Source organism: Anomalospiza imberbis, chromosome 19, assembly GCF_031753505.1.
Source record: "Anomalospiza imberbis isolate Cuckoo-Finch-1a 21T00152 chromosome 19, ASM3175350v1, whole genome shotgun sequence".
In the NCBI taxonomy this organism is placed as follows: Eukaryota; Metazoa; Chordata; class Aves; order Passeriformes; family Viduidae; genus Anomalospiza; species Anomalospiza imberbis.
The window spans coordinates 11,877,818-11,903,244 of NC_089699.1; the positions used below are offsets into that span (position 1 = coordinate 11,877,818).

Sequence of the window (25,427 nt, forward strand, 5' to 3'; positions counted from 1 at the left end):
ACTAAACAATGGACATTTTTATAAAGCAGCAAGGACAACACCTTAAAACCAGAATTTGTTAATGGTGAAAGGATTTTTTGTTGAAAAACCATGATCTGCATTTAAAGACATTTTGCAGGTCTCTGCTTGTTTGTATTCATGACAATACAGCTGTTCCTCCACACCTCATGCAGGCAGTGCTCCCCACAGATTCAACTTGGCTTTTATTTAAAACACAGAGTGGGAGTGATTCCACCAGCCTCAGCAGAGATAATCTTGGTTGAAATAAAGAACAAAGGAAAGAAAAACCTGTCAGGACTTTAGGTACTGGCCATGCACGTACAGTTCAAAACTAACAGAAACCTTAATGGTCATCCCTGTTTCCAAGGAAAAAACCCTATGACTCCTGTAGTTTATTTGATGTTCAGCTTTCAAATTTACACAACCCAGCTTCACATCACTCATTGCATTTTACAGCAGTAACAACTCAGTTTTCAACAGGATCCAGCACAAAATGTCTTTCCATCTATTTCCCTAAAGAATAATCCCTTTGCTCACAAATCAAGAATTTCACTATACTTTGCATCTTCCGGAAGAGTTCAGTACCACACTAACCTATCACATTTGGTTTACATTTTCAGATATAGGTATTGCTAAAGCACAAACCCATGTAATCCTTCCTATGAAAAATGGTGGAATTCTGATTGCAATGGGCTCCAAGCCTGAGAATTTTTTAGCATCTCTTCTCTTTTCATTTGCTTGCTGTTCTTTTCACTTGCTTAGGAATGTGTTTTTTAACTGATGATATTTAAAACCCACAATGCAGCCTATTATAATATTCTCTCATATGAGGTAACAAGATATTTGTAAGAATGAACTAACACATGAAAATGCAAGGGGAAAAATAAGAAGCAGCAGGCTTATTTATTAATTGCAGCTGGAATGAAGACTGGTAACAGATCCTATGGAATTGCTGGAACAGATCTTACTTTATATACTAATGGAAGATAAGGGCTTTTTCTAATTTATAAGGTCTCAATGTTAACGAATGGATTGAATTTGCCAAAAGTACCATAAATGAGGTAAAGAATGACTTCTCATTGGCAATCATATTGGTTTTGTCAACCAACTGTCCCATCTTGACCTTATTTGCAAAGTTCTTATGGCAGATGTTATTATTTTGCTTAGCAGTTAACATGGTGCATCCTTTCTCAAAATATTTTAAAGCTGATCAGGCAGCTTGTGACTATGCACACGTAACAGACCTAAACAGCTGTCAAAAATTCAATTTACTAAGGAAGGCTCAGCTTTGAATAAGAACTGTAGTGTGGTGCCACTGCACCTCAGCAAGAACTATTGAAACAACTCATCTTTCCTGGTGGTTATGGACAAGGAACAAATATGCATCTCCAGCTCCTGTGTCCTAGCTCAAAATACACCACAACACTTCAGTCTGTAGCAAACAGCATTTCCTAGGAGATGTTTTCTTTGCAAGAAAGCATTTGGCCTCCAAGCAGATAGGTAGATAAACAAACATCCTATAAATATTTGGGTATCTCTTCTAATAAGGGCATCAAGGAAAGAACGCCTCAGGAACAGGATCTGCAGTAGCTAATGAAGGAATTTCCTATCCACAACAGTGCCAGAAACTCTTTAAGCCTGGAGACAGTGCTGCTGTTACACTGACATCTATCAGTTTTTAACTCTTCTCTAGAGATAAATTTAGGTCTTGATAGTCAGCCAGAGCAGCATGAACTCCTACACTGCTGCCTGCACAGGTATTTACATGCGAGGTCATGACCTACAGTTACTTGCCTGGACATTACACAACACTTTACTGCACATTTTTCCACATTACACACAAAATCTGACTACAGAAGATTGGATACAGGTGCTTGGCTGACAGAGCTAACACTTCATCTTCCTGCCTGTGCCAGATTATTTTCACAGGAATGATATGGAGACCACTCTGGTGTTGGTGACAACACCACAAATTAAGGACATACTTCTTTCTCATTCACGTTGTGAGACTTCTATGGATGGAAAACTGGCAAGGCAGTGCTAAAAAAAGAAAACTGCTCAAGGAAGTGCTTTTGGATGTATGTATAAAGTGCACAGGCTGAAAGGCAGAACATCCAAACAACAGAATAAAACAGAGTTCATTAAGTCTGTGTAAGAAAAACAGCACAAAAAGGGAATCCATGCTGCTGTATAAGAAAGAACTGCATTTTCCCCACACCTGTTGAGACAGGACCTCAAAAATTCTTGGGTGCTTAACTGCCAGTGGTGTCCATGCAGGTCAGGTACCCAGGTGCCACTGCACATCAGAGCCCAACATCCCAACTCTGCGGGAACTTGCAGCTCCTATGGAATCTGCCTCTCCCTCAAAGCCCACTAAACTTCAGAGTGACTTTGCACCCTGCAGAAGGCAGTTCGGGCCTCTTAGAACCAAAATGCTCTTGCCTTTTGAAGGGTGAACATTGTCCCATGATGTTCTCCTGACAACTGCACAATGCAGCACCTTGTTCTACACAGATGGCAAAAAATCTCACTGTGTTGGTAGTTAATGTGCAACTGAGGGTAAAAATAAGATAACACCACCTTCCTAAGACTGCAAGAAATGTCACAAAGATTAACAACTATGAGAAATACAGTGTGGGACTTCTTTAGTGTGCAAATACTGTAAGAAAAAGAAGTTATTTGGTAATTTCAAAGTTTTGTCCTGGTTAATTTTATAATTAATAATTAAATTGATGCTAAACATCAGACATGTTCTAGGTTCCTCATTCAGGCATCTCAGCTACAGTGCTTGGATTAAATAATGGATAATTCAACATAAGAGAAACTACAAAATCGAGTATCTTTACTAATTCTGTTAACATTCTAGAGAACAAATGACATCCAACATTGCCTTCTGCCTCATCATGAATCAACCATTCTTACTTTGGAAGATTTTTGAACTTTTCTGCATCTGGAAATCTTGTTTAACAATAATGTTTCAAAATAAATTAGATCTGCTCCCTTCTGATGATGTAATGAACTGTTATTAACTAAGTGTGGTAGTCTAAGGACATCAGGAACTGGCTTGGATAAAATGTTGTCTACATTACAGTAATGCAATAAACAAAGAAAATTATGTATTAAAAGAAAAATGCCATCGAATATCACATCATATGATATAACTTGGATGGAAACATGCTAGAATTAAACCTATATCTATGTAGCTTCATGTATATGGTGGTTTTAGCTCCTGCTCCCAGCAAAAGGAATTTCCTGAGCAGCCTGAAGTAAATATTTGGCAGTTCCAATTCTGAGTTTCAGAGAACTGTTAATCTGCCAAATCTGAAGATACGGACAAAACGACCATTGACACGACTACTCTGTCACACCCGCGAGGACTTCTGCACACATATTGCAAAAAAATAAAACTGTGCGGCAAAACACTCGCCTGGATGGAGCCAAAGAACAAATGTGTACATTAATTAGCGGATTAATGAGCGAATTGCGGCGCTCCGCCCGGGACCCTCGGCCAGGACCCTCCGGCAGGGCCGGAGCGGGGCCGTGGCGGAGCCGTGGAGGGGCCGGAGCAGGGCCGTTGAGGGGCTCTGGAGGGGCCGTGGCGGGGCCGGAGCGGGGCCGTGGAGGGGCTGTGGCGGAGCTAAGGAGGGGCCGTGGCTGGGCTGGAGCTGGGCCATGGAGGGGCCGGAGCGGGGCCGGTGCGGGGCCGTGGCGGAGCCGGAGCGGGGCCGGTGCGGGGCCGTGGCGGGGCCGTGGTGGGGCGCCCCCTGGCGGCCCCACTGCCGTCCGCGGGACCGGCGGAACTTTGCGCGCAGCTCGGCGCAAAATGCGCGCTCAGAGAGGGCTCGCTCCCCTTCGCGATGCCAAATCCACAGCAGAAATGGCCAAATAAGACAACACCGAGGTTTTTTTGTACTTGCAGGACACGGAACCATAAAGCGCCATCTCCTTTCCAAACGCCTTCAGGCCTTTGGGCGCCTAATTGCACCCACAAGCCCTCCATGAGCACCAGTAACTCCAGAGCACGTGTACTCCATGAAGGTATCACTGTCTAAATTAAAACAGTGAGCAGGTGGGATGCCTGCAGATAAATAAAAACATAATGTTCCTAACACAGAGTTCAGAACACCGACAAAGAGCTGTTTGACTTTCAATGACTTCTTTAAATGACAACAAAGTTTTACTAATAAATGATCACCTCTCTTCCCTACCTGTGCTGGAGTTTCAGGCCATGTTCAGCTGCGAGGGTATTTTAAGTAAAGGTGAAATATGTTTAGAATCTGGGTTTTGGACAAACGCTTTATCAGATAGAAATTTCAGCACAAAACATTCCCTTGCAAATATGCATGAAATTCCACTGAAAAGTCTGGTTGGAAAATCTTTATAATCAGTATTTTGATGACACAATGCTTTTGATACACTAAAGTTACCTTCGTTCCTGCAGGATTCCTATATTTTCCAATAAAAACATTCCTCTCTAGCCAGTCATCTCCGACTAAGTTCATTACACGAAGAAAAAATATTCAGCAAAACAAATATAACCTCAATTCGCCTTGCAAGAGAAAAGGCTCGGTAAGGAACAGCCTCTCCTGTACGAGCGCGGATCTTACCTCTTCAACTGTCAGAGGCATACAGATCCGGTACTCCTTCATGAGCATATTCCTGCTGCTCAGTGCGGACCGGCGAACTGGGAGAAAAGTGGTGATTTCTGCACAGAGATCACGACGGAAACCAAACACGGTGGGAAAGAATTAAGCCTCTTTTCTCTGTGCGCGCTTGACAATGTGTTCACAAGACAGTAATGTAACCATCCAGGAAGGCTGACCCAGCAAGAAGAGAGACCACCACAACCGCTTCTTTCTCCCAGTTCTTCCTCCTTCACACTGCGATCATGGGAATCTCACAGACGCTCGCACCGAGATACGCTACAAAGTCTCAAACCCCCACAGCTCTCGCCCCAGCCGAAGACATCCGTCGGAAGTGCATGGAAACGCCGAGCTCTCTCGCGGCTGTGTCAAGACATGCCTGGGGCGGCGAAAAGAACAAACGAGCCGAAAATGTGGCTTTCGCCCCCGCCGGCAGCACGTCGGGCGGCAGGAGAGATGCGATGCTGATTCCCAAGACAAAGGCTTTTTATAACGTTGCCTTCCCCGGCTGCCAAACGCGGCTCCCACCTCCCCGCCGCAACGCGGCTGCGGCCGCCGCGGCTCCCGCTGGGCTCGGGGGAGGGCACGGGGGGGCAGCGCGGCGCTCAGGCGGGCGGCCGCGGGTTCCCCGGCGCAGCCGCGGCCGGGGGTGCTCACGGGCGGGCGGGCGGACTCCGCGGGCGCGGAGCGGCTGCAGCGGCGGCGGCCCCGGCGGGGCTCGGCTGACATCAGCGGGGCTCGGCTGACATCAGGAAGGAGGGAAGGGGCCGGCGGGGGGCGCAGCGGCCGCCGCCGCTCGGGCGGGTTCAACGGGGCCCGACCGCGGGGCTCCGGGCAGCGCCCGCCGGCGCCTCCCGGCAAGGGGACACCGGCAGCGCTGAGCCCCAAGAATTCGCGATTTCAGTTAATTCTGCCGTGAAGACTTCTCGGGTTTTGGAAGTTTATTGCCCTACGTGTGACAAGGCACCTTGCAAAGCATTTACACCCCGGTGCAGGAGCGGCGAGCCCGTGAGCCTCGGGCTCGCACCCGCCTCCTGGTACAAAAGGAAAGGAAAGGAAAGGACAGCGTGCACTCGGTGCGGACATACACAGGATGTGGAGGCCTCACCCATTTCCCTTCTGGTCAGCCCTCCGCTATCAGCCAGCACATTTTGCAGCACAAATGAACCCCCTTTTTCTTATCGTTATTTTACTTTCACATGACAGACGGAAAGTTCAGTGAAAAAACGCCTCCTTCCTAGCTGAACTATAGAGCCAGAACCGTTTTAGGAGGTCTCCCCACCTCCTTTAGTGAGGAATTTGTTAGTGAAATAGTTTTTTAATATGCCTGGGGGTTGTGTTTTTCAGAGAAATATAGCCATCATTAAGTTACAACTTGAAATGCCCAGGAACCCAATTCTGAAACTACCTGGTAACCCTGAACTGTTACACAACCTCAGCATTTCACGTTTAAAATGCTCATCCTGCGGTTTCTCTTGTTCTCCCAGTGGCTATAAAGCCACTCACTGGATTGAAGAGAAGCACTGTAAGAGCAAAACACAAGGCACTGCACAGAAAATGGTAAAATATACATCTGCACTTACATACCAGTTATTTGCAAAAAACTGAAAGCAATGATGTACCATATTTGGGACAGTTAAAGAGGAATTTAGGTCTACAGTGAAATGTGTGTTTCATAACAAGAAAGAGCAAAAGCCCCTCAGAATTTCATTGGTTCTGGATGTACATTTCAGAGCTGTGGGTATATTTCTCAGCCCAGAGGACACAGTGCCATCTCCTGGAGCCAACAACGTCTGTTTGCCAGACCCTTGCAATAATGGCACAATATTTCACATCCCTGCCTTCCCAGGGAAGTGCAAACACCTACACAAAGAAATAAAAAATCTGAGAGCTCTATTAACAGTCTGGATTTTCAACTGAGGTATGAACAATGCGTTTAATGAGACTTCTGTCTCAAATATGACACAGCCATTTATAAATATGGAAACTGTGGCTGTATTTCATAATATTGGTACTGTATGTTCCTGGAATTCCAAGCAAAATAGCAAAACCTTGTGATACCTCACTGCAGGAAGGACATTGAGATGCTGGAGCGTGTCCAGAGAAGGGAATGGAGCTGGGGAAGTCTGGAGCACCAAGGGTGGCTGAGGGAGCTGGAGCTGGAGCCTGGAGAAAAGGAAGCTCAGGGGGAACCTTCTGGCTCTCCACAACTCCCTGGCAGGAGAGGCCAGTTGTAGGGGTGGGGAGGGGGGTCAGGCTTTTCTCCCAGGGAACAAGTGATGAGAGGAAATGGTCTCAAGCAATGCTAGGGGACATTTAGATTGGATATTGGAAAAATTTCTTCACAGGGTTGTGAAGCATTGGAACAGGCTATCTAGGGAGGTGGTCGAGTCACCATCCCCAGAAGTGTCCAAAAAATGTTGTTTGGATGTGGCATCTGGGGACATAATTTAGTGGTGAACATAGTGGTGGTGCTGGGCTGACAGTTGGACTTGATGATCTTAAAAGTCGTTTCAACCATAACAGTTCTGTGATTCTGTGGTATTACCCATAGATGAGAGGCAATCCAAATTCAGATCTAAAACATTCTTCAGTTTTAAGTGATTTTCTAGTGGTTTCTTCCATGGGGAACAATATATCTGGTTTCTGCTGAAACACATTTTAAAAGAACCTGAACTTCTTGGCATGGGGCCTTGATGCTCCCCAACTATAGGCAAGGACACTGATTTCAATAAAACCAGGAGAAAGACTTAAACTGGTTTATCACCTATCATGTGATTTCAACATAAAGCAAACCTTACAGCTCTGTGTACATTACCAAAGCAGATCTGCAGAAAGCAGTGTGTCAAATACAGAACCTGCTCAAAATGGAAACCAAGACTAATTCCCATACCTGCGCAAAACATTCTTCAGTCATGGGGAAAGCAGTGACCCCCGGAATATCCCTTACAACTCCCTGCTGGGAGTGTCCAGACTCTTTCCAAAGCACACTCCCCAAATGCTTCCCAGGGGACATGCTGAGACACAAAACTTGCAGCTCCCACGAGCCAGGCAGTGCCTGCCAAGCATTCCTGCCTCAGTTTTGGGTTTTGATTCCCATGAATTGACAGAAATTTTTACTCTTACCTCTGCAACATGCTGTCAATGCTCTGTTGTGAAAATGAGACATTTTTCACTCACTGTTCATTTCTGACCTGGGGGGAAAACGCCCATATGTTGAATTATGCTGAATATGAACTCCAGATGGACTTGTGTCAGCAAAGTGTCACTTCAGAGTAAGAGACAGTAAGAGCCAAGCTGTTTCTTTGGGTGTTTCACTAAGGACTTTTGAATAAGAATTTAGTTTCTTTTTTAGCCACTCAGGGATTCTATATTGGAGGCAACAGCTGCCTTCTCCTTTCCCAGCGTACCCATGAAGGTAAAGGAAAACAACAATTGCAAAAGGCATTTAGTTTTTTCCTTTTTCATTCACTTGTCTGAAGCAAATTACTGCGTATGGGACTATGTTCAATTAGATTAGCATATGACTTTTAACTTCCCTGGAAGCCATCACTCCCAATCCATCACCTGTAAAAATATACTAATATTACCATGAGCTAAAAGAATCAGATTGTAAAAATAAAAGCTCTGTAAGAATTTATAAATGGCCAGAGTAAGGGAAGAACAACTGAAACTCTCTGTGTGATACATGCATGTATTTTCAGTGCCTAAGTTAACTGGAATTAAGTAAAAATGATTAAGGAAAATGGATAAATTCTGTTAGCAGATTTTTCAAATCAAGTTTGTGTTCAAACAGAAAGGGATTCAAAAGCCCATGATCTGTGCTGTGCTAATTGGAAGGCATGTATCAGACACAGTTGCAAATATACAGTATTGGAGCCCTGAATTCACTTAATTGAATTACTCTCAATTTACACCATTGCAGCAGATGTAGGAACTCAGTCTTAATTCTGTCAACAAAAGATTTAAACCAGTTATCTCAAATACCCCTTTGCCACATTAACATGTTGGTCTGTGTACAGTATGATCTGAAAGTAGCACAGCACAAAATGTAATTTTGTGGTAACTTCTTTCTGGAAATCCTAAATAACATCCAAAGATTCCCATGGCAGGTGGTCAGAACCAGGTGATCCTAAAGTGCCTTCCAACCTAAACCATTCTGTGATTCTAATTCAGGATGTTCCCTGAGTATTTGAGGTGTTTGCTTGCACACATGAGGGAGTTTTTCTGGATTTCCCCAGAGAATGAAACTTCTGTAGTGTATGAAATTGTGTTGGGACATGAAGGCAACCTGTGCTGCACCAACATCTCACAACTTATCAAACACATTGATGGTGCAACACTGTCTGGATCAGGATCCTTGTGCCCTTAAACCCCATGATGCGTCCTACCTTTCCTCCACCTCTCCAGCAAGGCCAGGTCATTAAAAGACTCAGGGCCAGAATGAGATACAGCGAAATCCCCAAGGTGAAATCAGCAGCTACAAAACCCAGAGTGCTCCACTGTGGCCACACCTGAGGTGTGTCCACATGGCCCGGATGCCCCCAAATTGGGAGAACAACACAAACCCACCATCCTCCGGCCTCACCACTCCCGAGCTCCGAGCAGCACCGTGGCCGTGGCAGCTGTGTCCCCTCGTGGTCGTGCTGAGGGGCACACTGGGGCCGTGACTGCACTGCGGGAGATGTCACTGGGGGATGACACTGGGAGATGTCACCGCCACACCTGGCACCGGCTCACAGCTGCCCTTCCTGGGTGCCGGGGAGTCCCGCGGCCAGGCTGGGGCTCAGAGGAGTGGATTGAGGGGCAGATCCATTCTGAGGGGAAGATCGCGGTCCGGGTCCCCTGAGAGGGGCGGATTGAGAGGGGAACCCCCTGAGAGGAGCGTGATGAGGGGCAGATCCCCTGAGACGGGCGGACTGGGGGAGGAACCCCTGAGAGGAGCGGGTCCGCGGTCCACCCTTCTGAGCAGATCCCCTCAGAGGGGTGGATCGCGGTCCCGGTCGCCTCAGAGGGGCCGTGGGCAGGGCAGGTCCCCTCAGAGAAGCGGGTTGAGTGGTACATCTGAGGAGCGGGTTGAGGGCAGATCCCCTCAGAGGAGAGGACTGAGGGGCAGGATCACCTCAGAAGGGCGGACCCCCTCAGAGGAGCAGGCTGAGCAGACCCCCTCAGAGGAGCGGGCTGAGGGGCAGACCCGCTCAGAGGAGCGGGCTGAGGGGCAGACCCGCTCAGGGGAGCGGGCTGAGGGGCAGACCCGCTCAGGGGAGCGGGCTGAGGGGCAGACCCGCTCAGAGGAGCGATTGAGGCGCAGATGCCCTCAGAAGGGCGGATGGCGGTCCCGCTCCGCTCCGAGCGGCCGAGGGCGGGGGATCCCCTCAGCGGTGGCACCTCCCCCCTGCGGGTCCTGAGGCGGCCGGGGGTGGCCTCGGCCGTGCCTGCTTGCCGCGGCGCGGGGCCCTTCGGCGGGCCTGCCCCCGGCGCGCCTGCGCGCGGGCCCGGCCGGTTCCGGTGAGCGCTGAGGCGGCGGAACGGGCGGACATGGCGGAGGGCGGCGCGGAGCGGGCCGATGGCCGCATCGTCAAAATGGAGGTGGATTACAGCGCGACCGTGGACCAGAGGCTACCCGAGTGCGAGCGGCTGGCGCAGGTGAGGCGGGAGAGAAGCCTGGCGGGGCGGACGGGCTGAGTCATGGCGCGCTAGGCCGCGCGTGGAGGCGGCGCGGAGCGACCCGCGGCCGCATCCTGCCCCACGATGCGGGTCCGGTCGCGATTCTCCGTGCCGTGCTAAGGAGGGGAAGGAGTGAACGGCTCCGCCGTTTCAGGGCTGTGTGGAAGAGTGAGCAGGAGGGAGGTTGGTGGCCGAGCACTGAAAGTGCTCTCCGAGGCAGTGGTCACGGCCCCAACGCTGCCAGAGCTCATGGAATGTTTGGACAACACTCTCAGATACATGGATTCTTAGGGATGTCCTGTGCAGAACAAGGCCAGGAGATGGACTCGATGATCCTTGTGGGCTCCGTCCAGCTCAGCCTGTTCTGTGATTTTGAGACGGGACGAGGTTTCGGGGCGCAGCCTCGCGGGTGAGGGATCCAGAGGGCCCTAGTCCACCACAAGGGTCGTGGCTCTTCCATGCTGGCCTTGCGAGGCGGAATTGCTGGTTCATCCCGGGGCTCTGTGCGCCAGAGCTGCCTTCGTGTAACAGGTCCCGGATCAGGTTGGACGGGCAGCGCTGGTCATCCTTAAACTCGGGTACATGAGAGCCGCAGGGAGCTGGAACGGAGGGACAGAGCCAGGGCGGGCTCTGGGGCTGTCTCTGCCTCCTTCGGCTCAGTAAACAACGCCTGAGAACACGCCCTGGGTGACCGCAGGATGTGTTCCACGTGGGGTCATAGTGATGGAGCATCGGTGTTTCATAAAAAAGTTTTGTGGCATGGAGATTCTTGTGCAGCTCAGATCTCAGAAAAGACAGACCCACAGAATTACAGAATGGTTTGGGTTGGAAGAGGCCTTAGGCTCATCTCATTCCACCCACTGCCGTGGGCAGGGACACCTTCCACCGGTCCAAATGGGCCTTGAACACTTGCAGGGATGGGGCAGCCACAGGTTCCCTGTTGTTGCTGTGGTTTGTTGGCCCAGTGGGATGGCATCTGACATTTTACATGCTGCAGATGCTCTGCTTGATCCACATCTCATTGTGAAAGACATACATGTTGTACAGTTCTGAAGACAGTAGCCTTAAGATAAATAAATTACATCTTAGATTATTTTAAGATTATTATATGGAGAGCAGGCACAGGGATTTTATCCCACAGGCACAGCTCTGCAAAGGAATGGACACCATGGCCATGTTTCTTTGTGCAAAACACATAAACTCTGGGGCAGTAAGAGCACATCCTTGACAAACCATTGTATGTAGTCTAAAATATTTCAGCTGGTATGTTTTAGAAACAAATTTCATTTTCTTTGGTTTGTTACTAATTTTCTAACCATTTTTCGTTTCTAGTTTCTAACCGTTTTTTGCAGCCCCACCATTGCCACGGGCTGTTACAAACTCACCCATATAGCTTTTATTTTTAATTAGATATTTGCTGGGATTTGCAACTTAGGACTAAAAGTACATTGTACTATCTTACACTCCTCTTAACAAAGGCAAATATGGTTCTCAAAACCCCTCCAAAACCAGAACTATTAGAATTCCATGCTTAGCCTGTAAAGCTTGTAATTAATGCTTTGTGTAATACACTGTTATTAAGATATGAATATGGGTGAAAGTAATAGGAGAAGAATTTTTTTGGCAAAGGTATTTAATTGCATATCTGATCTCACTGAAAACTCTGTTTTGGCCAGAGAAGAAATGAGTTTTCCATGCAGCTCAGTGAACGTGACCTCACCAAACCTGTCTGAAACTTGCCAGGTTTCTCTCCCAAGGCAGACAATTTAGAGCATGTGTTATGCCAAAATGAAACTGTATCTCTCCAGTTTTCTCTCTGTGTAGAACCATGTATTTCAAGTAAATGCTATGCATGCATTTTTTAAAAGGAAAAAAATATTAAAAATTAGTGTACAGGTTGGTCTGTATTTTTATTTATGTGGAAATTTGAGCTATTCTTATTTTAAACTGAATTATGTTCTTAACTCATGGAGATAATTGTTTACCTGTCTTATTAGGAAGGAAGATTGCAAGAAGTCATTGAAAACCTTCTCTCCCTGGAAAAACAAACACGGACGGTGAGTAGTGCATGGTGATTGCTGGGATGTGCTACACACCTCACATTCCACTGGGTTAAATGAAGGGACTTGGAGTATCCTTGGAGTATCAGTCTTTCTTTTCTTTAAAAAGCAAATTAGTGAGACCAGACCCAATGAACTTTTCCCCTTTGTGCTGGAAGGCTGCACGTTGTTGGTCCCATCTCTAACACGATCTTGGTTTGTTACAGGCTTCTGACATGGTCTCCACATCCCGAATCTTAGTTGCCATAGTGAAAATGTGTTACGAAGCTAAAGACTGGGATGCTCTTAATGAAAATATTATTCTTCTATCAAAGAGAAGAAGTCAGTTAAAACAGGTGAATTTACAAAAAAACTGTATTTTGGAGCTGTGTTACCTATCTGGTTCCCCCATGTGTGTAGGGACTTTCTGTGTAAAGATGGTGGTTCATTTTTGCACTCTCCTCAGTGTGTATTGCTGACATATTCCTTATTCATGTTCAGATGTATATTAAACAGAGTTACTGCATTTTATTGTGCTCATATGAAATGTGTGCTTTGCATGCTCGCTTTTGAAATTGGCATTCTTTGGCATAAAGCACTTGCATTTAAGGAAGTGTGAAGTTCATTGCACTCTGTGTGTTCAGTTTGAGCAACAGGTAATTTTAATGGCATCATTGCTTTAGGAAGGAAAAGGTTACCTATCATTTAGTGGGCAGGATCGTCACTAGTGTGTGTAAAAGTAGGAGTACAGTTTAGTTCTCTGACTTGCATACGCTGTAGCTGAAGGTGTGGATCATTCCAGGTGAATTTTGAGGAACTTCTTGAGGACGACATTTCTAGAAGTTTAATTCTGGGATTTTTTAGAAGTAGGTATTTTAATAATAATTTTGCCAGCTTTGCCAGCATTTTTACTGGAAGTGCACTGGAAATCCTCCCTCTTCCTTCCTTTCCTGAGGAATCTACAGCTGTTCCAAGGAGCGGGGGTCGTGCACACAGTTAAGAGAAGGTACAGGTCTCTTCACCATGCAGGTCTTAGGGCAAGCAGAGGAGTTCTACCAGTCCATGTGAGTCCTGTGGATTTGGCAGAAGAGGAGTTGGTTTTCAGGACAGAACTGCATGGCATGGATTATTTTCAATATTGGAAGAACTGAGATGAAAAAAAATGACAGAACAGCATCACATTTGCCTTGTAGCATCAGTCTGTAACATCATTGTACACATCTTCATGAATCAAAGAGAGGAGATGTGACTTGTGTGCTCTTTGCTGAAATGAGTCTCCTCAGTGTGATGTGAAACTATTACTTAACCTCTGAGTGTTGCAGCTTGACTTCCTTAGAGAAATCTGAAACCACAGTATGTTTTTGCCCTCTCTTTTCATACTAGGCAGTTGCTAAAATGGTCCAGCAGTGCTGCACTTACGTTGAAGAAATCACAGACTTACCGGTCAAACTGCGCTTAATCGACACGTTGCGTATGGTCACAGAAGGAAAAGTAAGGCTTTGTTTTAAGACTCAGTGTCTTAAAGGTAGAATAAAAATGTTTGTCTTATTTAAAAGCATCGTTTCTTAGCATTATTTTTTAATCTTGTGCAAGTAGACTAAAACTAATTTTTAAATTACCCTAGAGAAGCCGTGTAGTTTATTTCCTTGCAAAAGACTGGAGATATATTCCATATTTAAATCATATGCTGAAACACTGGTCATGTTCCTATGACGTAGGTGTCTGGTTGTGTTATTAATATAGTTAGTAATACATTTCAAAATTCTAAAATGCCATTTCCTTTTCACTTTTTAAAATGTTAAGTATTTGAATTTGTTAGGGAAATGGGCAGGTTTAATTTAATTTCTTCTGCACTTAGCAAGGTGTTACATATAGTGGTGATAACCAGAAGGTGATACCAAGCGAGTTGCTTATATTGTTTTCCTTTTGCTTTAAGAAAAGAAAGAATTCTGAATTAGGCAAATTTATGTCAATTTTATGACATCTGTCTGTTAGTCTAAATTGTTAGTAATCAAGTCTTGTTGAATAATGGCTGGTTAGGAGTAAGTGAAATAATTCAAATGGTTGTGCTTACTACACATTAACCATTAAAGTCTAACTTTCCAGATGTTTTGATATATTCTAGCAGACAAAATATGCAATACTTTATTCACAGTGCATATCCCCTGTGTTTGCTGAAAGAGTCATAGGTCAGTGTAGACATAATTTTTTAGATTAATTTGGGCCAAAAAAGTTTGGCGTGTCAGTTATCCATTGTATTTCATCAGTGTATATTCATCAGTGTAGTGGATGGATACACAACGAATAAAGTGGTTGTATGATGACAGCATCAAGGGTATTTCCCAGTGGGGTTGCAGTCTCAGAGTTTGCACTCCTCTTTGGAAAATTCCAATGTTTATGAACTCTTCCTTCTGCCCTCAGATATACGTGGAAATTGAACGTGCTCGCCTGACAAAGACACTTGCAACAATAAAGGAACAGAACGGGGAGGTGAAAGAGGCTGCCTCGATTCTTCAGGAGTTGCAGGTAACGCCTTGGAACTCAGAATTGTGTCAGCAATAGCAATTAATTCTGACTGTTCTGACATTATTTAGAAACCAAATCTGCTATACTTGCAGAAATGCCTGGAATGAGATGAACTGTTATTAGTGAAAATGCAGTTCAGTTTTAACTGCTTTTATTAATCTCATGGTTGGGTTACATAGAATATCTTCTACTTGGAAAGCAGATTTCAATTTTGTACCTAGTGCATTGAGTTTAGTGTTGGTGGATTCTTTGGTGTAAGTGGGGTGATAATTAAAATGGAATAACCTTAATTCCCCCTCCAGACATCCTCCCACTCTTATGGTACAGTTAAGCCTTCACTTGATTTGGCTTTGGCAATATTAAGTAGTTATAATTTCATTTCAGGTGGAAACTTACGGTTCAATGGAAAAGAAAGAACGTGTAGAATTTATCTTGGAGCAGATGAGACTCTGTCTAGCTGTAAAAGACTATATTCGGACTCAAATTATCAGCAAAAAAATTAATACAAAATTTTTTCAAGAAGAAAACACAGAAGTAAGTAATTGGAGGATTTCTCACTCTTTCTCCCTCCCCCCACCCAAATTTTTATCTGACTTGCCTCTCTTCAGGTCCAAATGTATTTATTTAAATCCCTCTGTTTTCTGGGGTTCATATGAATTTCATTTATGTGTCACGGAGCTGTGTTAATTTGACTTTCTGATACTGTTTCAGAAACTAAAGTTGAAATACTACAACTTAATGATCCAGCTGGATCAACATGAAGGCTCCTACCTCTCCATCTGTAAGCACTACAGAGCCATTTATGACACTCCCTGTATCCAGGCTGAAAGTGAAAAGTGGCAACAGGTAAAAAAACTTCCCCTACAAAATCACTGTATTTCCGTGTGGCAAATACCCATTTCTTACCACATCAGTGTACAGTGGATGAAATAGCTCATCAGTCTGTTTTTATTTAAATGGCTGTATTAACAAATTGGTTAGTTGAAAACACATATGATAGAGTTGATTTCAAAAGAATGTTTGTAATGAGCATTTTCATTTTATTACCTTAGAAATTGAGACTGTCTCAACTGTTTTATACAAGTGTTGAGATTACAAACAGCTGTGCAAGTGTGGTCTCAGTGGTGCTGTTGTGTGTGCAGTACAGATGTCTTTCACGTTTGAAAAGTTTTTTTTCTTCACGTATTTATTTGAAATACTAGAATTTTGGTTAACCTGTGTCAATTTAAATGTACCACAGCTCATTTCTGAAAGATGACATCAATTTCACCTTGATTTCTTAATACACTGAGCTTAAATCTTTTACATATTAAACTCTATGCTCTGTATCTGTTTTGGCAATTCCTTTGTTTAATTATGGTAAAAACCACACTCTTTCCTCTTAAACAGGCACTGAAGAGCGTTGTTCTTTATGTTATTCTTTCACCTTATGACAATGAACAGTCTGATTTGGTGCACAGAATTAGTAGTGACAAAAAGTTAGAAGAAATCCCCAAGTATAAGTAAGTATCCTTTCAAATAACCAATTCTTAGATTAAAAAGTCTCTCCCTAACAGTTCAAGTAAATCTCTTTATGCTGAGTCTGCTGTAAGCAACTCTGAATTTAATGCTGCATTAAGAATACTGCAAAAGTGTCATGATTGTTCTATGTGAAAATAAATGTCTCTTGTAAGAGAAAGGTCTTTGCTAAAAAACAATCTGACTTTAGCTGCCCCCATTATTTATGGTAATAAGAATAAAACATTTAAAATTATGCCTTTGATCTATTTTAAGTATGAACCAGGGCTTATTAGCACAGAATTGTAATCCAACTGTACTAAACCATTTAGAGACCTCCTAAAACTATTTACCACCATGGAGCTGATGAGGTGGAGTGCCCTAGTTGAAGAATATGGGAAGGAGTTGAGAGAAGGATCCCTTGACAGTCCTGCAACAGATGTTTTTGGCTGTACAGAGGAAGGTGAAAAGAGATGGAAAGATTTAAAGAACAGAGTTGTTGAACATGTAAGTATCAGTGTCTGTAGGCATCAGCTGTTTACTCAGTGCTTCAGCTAAAAATGCTTTCTGCTTGCCATATATTAATCACAAAGAAGACAGAAAAGTAGCTAATAAGGCAGCAGGTAAGCTGTCTTTTGTGTTGTATTTCAAGATTTTATTTGCTTGTATATCTTTATTGTATGTTTATATTTGGCATAGTTGTCACCAAGAAGAGCATATTGCACTCAAATGAGATTTAGCATTCAAGTTTCAATAAAGCATAAAACTGAAAGTCTTGCTTTGTATTAAATTCATAATTGGTTGATTTCTTAATAATTTATCATGTAGAGACTTTATACCTTCTACCAGCAAAAGAGCTGTTTGTTCACAACCCCTCGCATCCCCCAAGCTGGACTGCCATTAGAGCACTACAGTTCCTAATCTCCTTTTAACATGGACTTTTATATTTTTGCAGCCTGCTTCAATTATTTTTTGCACATAACCCTCTACTCTGAACACTTTTATTCCAGAATATTAGAATAATGGCTAAGTATTATACCAGAATTACAATGAAGAGAATGGCACAACTCCTGGATCTGTCCGTTGATGTAAGTCTTGCTTTGCTTATCCTTCTTTCATAAGGGGATGTGTTTGTGGCAGAGATGTGAGTATTCAGCAGAGTAATGTTCTTGTTTGATTTAGATTTCTGCCTTTATGGGAGTTAGAAAACTATTCATTAAACCTTAAACTCAGTTTCATGATGCACATGCCCATAAGGCAAAAGCTGCTCTTAGAAGTTCATTTATGTTCAAGGCCTTGTGTAAATGCTGGAGCTTCTTGTCTGATGTTTCAGTGTTAAAAGGCTCTTGTCAATGAATTATGAAAACCAAGTAAAAGAGGGGGTCCTTCACCTGTAAATGTCCCTGTTCATGGGTGGTGGCACTTTGGGAACATGGGGTGGAGGGGTCTTCCTGCCACCTCCCTTTGTGTTTTCAAGACCTTTCCAAGTAGAGTGACACATCCTGGTATTTTGAGTGCAAATTAAGAGCTTTACCCTCTTCATGGAATCTGCTTTTCCCACAAACTCAGAAAAAGCCCTTTTGACAGTGGTCAGTAATTCACTGGGGTTTTGCCAAGCCTTGCTTGCCACATGACTTGTTCCAGTATCTGTGTAGCCAAGAACTCCAAAGTGTAAAAGTCTATTGGAGTTGTATATTAAACTTTAATTTTTTAAAGTACAGTATTGTTACCGCTGTATTTGTGTATAAAGAAAATCTTGCTCCTGCTGCTTTCATGCTGTTTGGGAGGAATTCTAGTGGTTTGTAGGTAAAAATGCTATTTTCTTGACTTAGTGCTGTTTGTCTTTACAGGAATCGGAGGAGTTCTTGTCTAACCTAGTAGTTAATAAAACCATCTTTGCTAAAGTAGACAGGCTGGCAGGAATTATCAATTTCCAGAGGCCTAAGGACCCAAACAATATACTCAATGACTGGTCTCACAAGCTCAACTCCCTCATGGCCCTAGTTAACAAAACCACACATCTCATTGCCAAAGAAGAGATGATCCATAACCTGCAGTAAGGTGCCTCAATAATCTCAGTGCTTTTAAAGAAGGCATTAAATCTTCATAATAGAGACTATTATTACAAGTGTGTATATGGTTTGTTTTCTCCCTGTCAAGCCTTCCTGGTCTAAAATTTAGAACATAATTCTGAAATTCCTGTTGACAATTAAGTTCCCTTGATTATTCATTCAGTTGTTAAATGTTTTTGCTACAATTGGTGAAAGAACAGAATAAAACTGTATTGCCTGTATAATAATAGCCTCGTGATTTCTTTTTTTCAATGTGAACCCTTATCTATCTATAATTCTGTGGTTATTTCATTACAGGACTATTTTTGAGGCTGTGATTGAGAGGATATACTGTAAATAATAAAATCTTAGGGTTTTAAAAAGAGGTAACTTAAAATGACTGTAGTGTAAAGTTATGTCAAGATACTCTTGGAACAAAATTATGTTTATGCTTAAGAATAATGCTATTCCTTATGATTTGGTACTACAGTTAGAATTTATTAATTAATTGTGAACTGCCAGAGCAATCAATACATGAGTAAGTACCTAAACCTTTGTCTGCTTGGTGCAAGTCACTAATTTTGCCCGTTTTGTTGGTACAGTTTGTAAGGGCTGTGCTGGCAATGAATCAGTTAGCTAAGCTTGTACTTGGAAGCTGCTGCTGCTTCTCATCATGAGTGTATTATATTCTGAGCAGATAATGTCCTGTTATTTACTTTAACCTCCTTGTAATGGAGGGAAGCTGTGGACTTTCCCCCAGTCTGTTTTTTCAAGGAAGTAAAATAGTAGAACAAATAGTGTAGTAGGAATCAATGGAACTTCTATTGAATTTGCTCTGGTTTAGAATGATTTTTAATGCTAGCCATAACCATTCAGTTCATAATTAATTAAGTAGAGACTATCATTGTAAATGATGTATTGAGACATAGATACATCCCATCTCTTTACAAGCACACTGAGCTTCATTCAGACTAATGCTCTTTTCATGTGCATACGCAGAAATTGGGAAATTCCAAACAGGGATTTTGAGTGAGGGAAGTCTGAAGGGACAGGAAAAGATGGAAGCTTGTAAGCAGTGATTTGCATTTGAAATGCTGACTTTGGACATAGCTGATGGGAAGTTTGGGAATGTAATTTGGAAGGCTCTTAACTTTCAAAGCCTTACCAATCCAGCTTACTGCATTTGAATAACAAAAAGGCAGCTGAATTATCAGTAAGGGAAGGAAGAGGAGCAGGTATTCAGAATGCACAGAATGTTTACAATCTGACTTCCTAAATTGTATTATAATCTCAGTTGTACAAATTGTTTAAAATTTTGTCATCACTATTTCTGAGCATGGGATGTTTTGGCCATTGGGAGGTTTCAGTAGCATGAACAAAACTGGCTGCTGTCAGAACAATGGACAAAGTATCTTTGAAAACAATGTATCATCTGGAAACTGAGGCAAGAGCTATCAGAGAGTGGAACAATGGGTCATCAGGGGAAGTGGGAACTTGCCTCTCCCTGTTCTTGTCATAAACATTTTCCTTCCAGTTGAAGTCTGGTCTGGAGTCTTCAATCCCAAGCATTTAAGCCTCTGATGCTTCTACCAGATATGTTGGGCATGTTTTCCCAGCCAGCCCTCTTTTTATCCTAGAGTGGAATGTTTCAGTGGTTCCCTTGGCTCTTTCTGGATTTCTTGCAGATTCTCCTCCCTCTCTGTCCAGGCTCTATCCCTCCCTTCTACCTTTGGCTGCATTTAGAGCACGAGTTCGTTGGAGAGAAGAAGTTTCTCTCTCCTCACAACCACCTTTTGCTTTCAGCATTAGAAAGAACGTAGAAGAATTCTCATCTTTCAACAGCTCAGGTATCTCCTTAAAAGTCAGTTCAGAATGATTAAGAAAGTTCACTTTCATGGTCTGTATTTGTGCCAAAGATCCACAGCGATCAAGCTGTCTGCCTTTGGATCTGAAAGAGATTTTTGTTCACAGTTGTAACACCCTAGTCTTGGTTTGGAACATAGTGCCCAAGACAGACTGCCTCCCTGTCCTCTGAGTGAGATTTCTGCTGTGTTCTGAGTACTTGTTGCCAGAAGCAAGAATCCCTCAGGGTTTCCCTCCCTATACATCACAAAGTTAAAACAGAAGTTTTAAAACATAACTCTAGAATTATTAAGCTATAGGGTAACCCCAAGCAAGTGGAAAATAATCTATTAAGCCTGAAGTTTGGGTTTAGTGGGGGTTTTTTATGTTTGTTTGGTTTTTTGTTTTTTGGTTTTTGTTTTTTTTTTTGCTTGGAAGTGTGTCTTGAGTCTCAAGTGTCTCTTGAGTCTTATCTCAAAAAGGTTGTCAAATTCAGGTTGCTAGGGAAAAAGCTCTAAATTTTTGGTGCCAGTTCATCTCAAGAATGCAGATATATTGTCAGATATAAGTCCTCCATGAGCAATTCAAAGGTCAGCATAAAGACATGCCAGCTCCTTAAAAAAATGAACAGAGACTGAAGATCTTTGATCTTGACAGTGTGGAATCAAACCATCACATTACTCTGACCTTTGTAGTTTCTGTCTCCTCAGTGTACCCTCAACATCCCCTTGTTGCTGGTTGCTTCTCAATGCTCTCATTTTGTGGATCAAAGGAGAAATGAATTAGTTTGAATATTACTTGCTCTAGAAATTACATGTGCTTAAGGAGTCCACGTTGAAATGTTACCCATGGATAATTATGAAGTAAGATTAAAGTTGAGATCATTGTTCATTAGAGGACTCTGGAGGAATTCCAGGGGAATTTTCATGCTGGAAAATCAAAACTTGCTACTCTTCAGCCTAATAACCAGACACTAATGGCTGCTTAGAAAGAGTTTGCTTTATTGTTTACCAAGACTAAGAACTACTGTTACTATCTAATCCCAGGTCTGCCACTGCCTTGTTTGTGGCAGAGGCTAAACCACTTAACTTCTGTTACTTTCCCATGATTGCTGCTTCTGAGGGAGTTCAAAAATTTGTAAAGGTCCAGTGTGCTAAGACAATAAAAACATTGCTCCTGTTGCTGCAATCTGTCTGGCACTTCCATTGAGAAAGGCCTCCTGTTGTTTTGTTGCTCAGGGGTGAACAAACTGTTTGAGAAGCCTGCTGGGATGCTGGGCTGCAGGGTCAGGGAGGCAATTCCCTGCTGAATGTATTCTATTATGTCCTTATTACTCTTACATGTTAATTGTAATGGTTTTTCCTGCATCCTGACTAGACGTTATGAGTGGAGCTGATTGAAAATGGAGATTTCTGTATTCATGAAACATCAGTTCCCAGAAATGGAAGTGAACTTGAGCATATGAATGGAAATTGATTTTCTGAATTTCCTGTGAAAGCAGAAGAGAAAGAAAAAAGTAGCAGTATAAGTTTCAAGTAATTAGAATAGTTTTGTATTGAAAATGTAGAAACCAAGCTGCAGTTTTGATTCCAAGCGTGCAGCTCATGGGTGAGCCAGAGCTTCAGGGCTTTTTGGCTACCAAGTCTCCATTAGGCCTGGAGCAAGTGAGGGTTTGAGAGTTCCCAACTCTGCCAGGATCTGTGCCACACCTTTCAGCGCTCTGCTCAGGTCTCTGCTTCGTGGCAGGGAGCCTAGCAGCCCTGAGTGGCCCCAGGTTTTCAAATCCCTGGTTTTTGGCAAGGAGCCTGGATTCTTCACGGACCAGGGCACGGCTCCTAGCTTCACAGAATAGGGGGAAGCCCTGTGAGCCAGCATCATTTACAGAATCCTGACTGAAGAGTAGGGAGAAATGATGTGTTAGGGCTTCTGTACAGGCATTCCTTGCACACATGGTCCCTGGCAGGATGGGCTTTCTAAACATCCAGTGAGAAATTGCTATTTTCAGATTTGAAAGATTTCAAAATCCTAAAAAATGTACAAGTGGAATTGAGTTTGATATTGCTGCATTCATTGGAGGGTTTTTGAAAATTTTATCATTATAATGAGTCCCTAGAAATATCACTGTTAGGCTTTTGAGGATCTGAATCCTGTCAAGTCTCACGATGCTTAGTGGGAATTCCTTTTCTTTGTTACTCCCTCGTGCTTCCCCATTATGCCTTTGGTATTTTTTACATTTCCACTGTTGCTTTTCTTCTCCCCTCAGACTCCATGTCACCCCCTGCTCCCAGTCTCTTTGGGCAGAAGTCTAGCACTGCAAGCTCTCCTCTTGCCATGAAACCCCATTGGATTCCAGGAATTTAGGAAGTCTGGACAATTCTGGAATGGAAGGCAGTAGTCAGCATGTAACACATCTGGTTCTGTGCTCAGTCCCAGCCTGGCTGTCAGCTCATCCTGCGGGGTTGTGAATGACGTGTTGGAGAGCAGAGGTTGGAAGGCAAAATATCAGCTTCCACTGGGGTAATGCACATCAAAGAAAGAGAAAGAGATGCCTCATATAGATAGATACGGAGTTCCTCTCACACTAGGAATAGAATAATCTTACAATAATAAGATAATAATCTTATTTTGTTAAATTATCCTTTAATACTGTATTGAATCATGTCAGTGAAAGCTACAAGAAGTCTCTTCCCAGGTAATCTGTAACCAGTTCCTGGGCCATTCTCTGCCTCCTGGGGTGTTACCACAGAAGTGGCTCTAAAGTCAAATTTATTTTTTTTAGGCTGTTTGGATTTGGGATCTGATCCCTTAAGCTAGTTGCTATGATTCTCACCTTGAGCAGAATTTCCAAGGTTAATGAGCCTTTGGAGCCCCATTTGTTTTGGACCAAATTTTGAAAGTCTTCATCTTTCTATCTGGTAACAAGGACCTAGAAAGAGCTTGGAGGGGACAGCATATGGAAGCAGTTGTTCCAAGCTTGCAGGCTCTGCTTGAACAGGGCAGTGCTTGGCAGCCACCCCCATGCCAGAGCTGCTGGCTCCCTGTCCAGCCTCTGGCACCTCCACTGAAGGTTTATGCAATACACTTGACCAGCCCACAAAATAGACTAAAACCTCCTTCATATGGAGGCTAAAAGGGTTAAAGTACCAAGATCATTAAAAGCAGTGCATGTTGTGTTTTATCCATTGGGATTCCCCTGCTCCCATGGTCCTCCCCAGCTCCTTTCTGGGCTGTTCCTACAGGGCAGTTGCCACCTTTTCACAGCAGCCTGTGCCTCTTAGTACCTCCAATCTGGAACTTTAAATCAGCAGAGACAGAGAGTGATAAGAACGGGGTCTGTCACTGAACAGATCCTCCAATAACTCAGTCACTGCCACACAATTTTTTTCTTGGCACATTACAAAAAAAATACTGTCAGAACAAATGTACTCAAAAAAAAGCTTATGTGAAAAATAAACCAAACTAAAATTCTGTCTTCTCCAAATTGAACTTCAGAGGATGTGTGTTTATATCTAAAAATATGCATACATTGATAATTTTATCTTCTACTGCTTTTTCTAATTATCATTTATTTTGAAGAAAACTTTTCCATTTTCTAACAGAAAAAAAAAAAAGACCAGTAAGGTAAAGCTCACTAGGAACCAAAGACAACCAGCCTCAAAAGTAAAAGGACTTACTCCATTTCAACAAGCTGGACTGAATGACACAAAGTTAGTTGGATCCTAAACATGGTTTCAGCTTTCTTTGATCCCTGTTCCTTGCACAGTGCTCACAGAAAACACAAGTCGCAGCACTAGGAAAGGTGTCAGGCTGGCAGCAGGGACAGCAGAGATGGCCTATGGCAAGTTCCACAGGAAGGTTTTATCCTGAAATGGCATCTCCTGGGTTGAGGCTGGGACCACCCACACTCTCCTCAGTGACAGCACAACTGCACTCCCAGCTAGTAATGAAGCTGAATTACAAAGTAGACTGATTTAAGACTGGGTGGCAAATGCAAAGGATTTATTTAGATTTATTTCCTCCTATATTTACATTGTTGCAAGGAGCTCTCTCTCTATAAATGCATTACTGATGAATATTGAAAACCTTCTTGGGCACAAGTATTTTCTTGCAGTGGCAATGCATCAGAGGCTTGGCTGGTGGTTATTCTTCAAAGAGTTACGAGGCATTAGACGTAAATTTAAATATAAATGTAAATACATTTTACAGCACGATCCAATACTAAAATGATCTGGATCTTTTTTTCAATTAAAGGGGAAGGAAAAGTTTTTAAAAAAACACTGAAATACTGTATTGGTGAGAAACTTTCCCAAGATCCTGAAGTAAGCTGCTTTTCCCCAATTTCTTGTCCGCTTTGCCCTAAAGCACAACAGAGCACAGGGCACCCATCCACAGCAGCTAAGTCGGTAACGCCTTGAAAAAGCCAGTTTGCAGAACAGCGTAGGTATTAAGAACTGATTGCCAAAGAGTCTGAAAACACAGCTAACAGGGAAGATTACTCCATGAAAATAAAACTGTTATACAAAACAGTTTCTGGGATTCATGAGCAGCCAGCAACGCGTTACCAGCAGTCCTTCAGCACGGGTAGATGGGTTTGGAAAACACGGTGACAGCGTGAGCTGCTCCAGCACCTGCGGCAGCCTCGGCACCCGCACCCGGCCTCCGCCTCCCTCAAGTTTCTTTGAGGGAAGGAACTTTAAAAAGCCACAGGAAAATAATAATAATTAAAAAAAAAAAAAAAAAACCCAAACGAAACCGAAAAAAAAAAAATCAAACGTACGCCGTAGAAAAACCATGAGAAAAAGTACTTTCCAAGCTTTTTTCAGGGGTGGGCTCCGTGTTCGGCTCTGGCCGGGCCCCGCCACCGACCCTCAGGCTCCGCAGCTGCGCTCCGAGCCCAGGGAAGGGAAGGGGAAAAAAGAGAGACAAAATAAAGAAAACCCCCCAAAGTTGCCGGTTTCTAGCGTGGGCGTAGCGGAGGTGGCCCCGCATGCTGTTCCGTGAGGGGACCCCGGGCTGCGGTTCAGCGGCCGCCGGGCTGAGGGGACAGCGGGTCCCGGTCCTCATCCTCAGCCCCTATGCCGGACCGCGACCCTGACCCTATCGCCGTTCCGTCCCGGTCTCCACCCGGGCCCCACTGCTGTCCCCGTCCCAATCCCCCCGCC

General features: G+C 43.6%; 2 protein-coding genes and 1 long non-coding RNA gene across 4 annotated transcripts in view; 1 reads left to right on the forward strand and 2 right to left on the reverse strand.

Annotated features, from left to right (window-relative positions):
* PITPNC1 (phosphatidylinositol transfer protein cytoplasmic 1) overlaps positions 1-4,579 on the reverse strand; it is a 78,318-nt gene extending 73,739 nt beyond the window's left edge. Inside the window, exon 1 of the mRNA XM_068209778.1 lies at positions 4,428-4,579. Within this exon, the coding sequence (XP_068065879.1) occupies positions 4,428-4,502 (75 nt within the window). The 5' untranslated portion in view covers positions 4,503-4,579. The remainder of the gene's footprint in view (positions 1-4,427) is intronic.
* Positions 4,580-10,127: 5,548 nt separating this feature from the next.
* On the forward strand, positions 10,128-18,671 carry PSMD12 (proteasome 26S subunit, non-ATPase 12). 2 transcript variants are annotated; one of them, XR_011005254.1, is made up of 11 exons: positions 10,128-10,289; positions 12,308-12,367; positions 12,577-12,705; positions 13,733-13,840; positions 14,771-14,875; positions 15,260-15,409; positions 15,587-15,721; positions 16,265-16,377; positions 16,705-16,879; positions 17,328-17,460; positions 18,223-18,671. XR_011005254.1 is itself a non-coding variant. In XM_068209777.1 (11 exons), the coding sequence occupies exons 1-11, from the start codon at positions 10,182-10,184 to the stop codon at positions 18,430-18,432; spliced, it is 1,371 nt and encodes a 456-aa protein (XP_068065878.1). In that variant the 5' UTR covers positions 10,129-10,181; the 3' UTR covers positions 18,433-18,671. The 2 variants fall into 2 exon arrangements, 1 of the variants encoding a protein (XP_068065878.1); XM_068209777.1 differs by having other exon boundaries at positions 10,129-10,289; positions 17,383-17,460.
* Positions 18,278-25,415, reverse strand: LOC137485296 (uncharacterized). Its single transcript, XR_011005255.1, has 2 exons — positions 25,043-25,415; positions 18,278-21,754 (listed from the first exon to the last, which is right to left on the reverse strand). It is a non-coding gene; the product is annotated as an uncharacterized lncRNA (long non-coding RNA).
* Positions 25,416-25,427: the final 12 nt, after the last annotated feature.

Bases quoted from the DNA above. Each gene is read 5' to 3' on its own strand.
- PSMD12 (XM_068209777.1), top strand. From the start codon at position 10,182: ATGGCGGAGGGCGGCGCGGAGCGGGCCGATGGCCGCATCGTCAAAATG. The intron at 15,722-16,264 runs GTAAAAAAACTT...CCTCTTAAACAG, and splicing joins AAAGTGAAAAGTGGCAACAG to GCACTGAAGAGCGTTGTTCT. The intron at 16,378-16,704 runs GTAAGTATCCTT...TAAACCATTTAG, and splicing joins GAAGAAATCCCCAAGTATAA to AGACCTCCTAAAACTATTTA.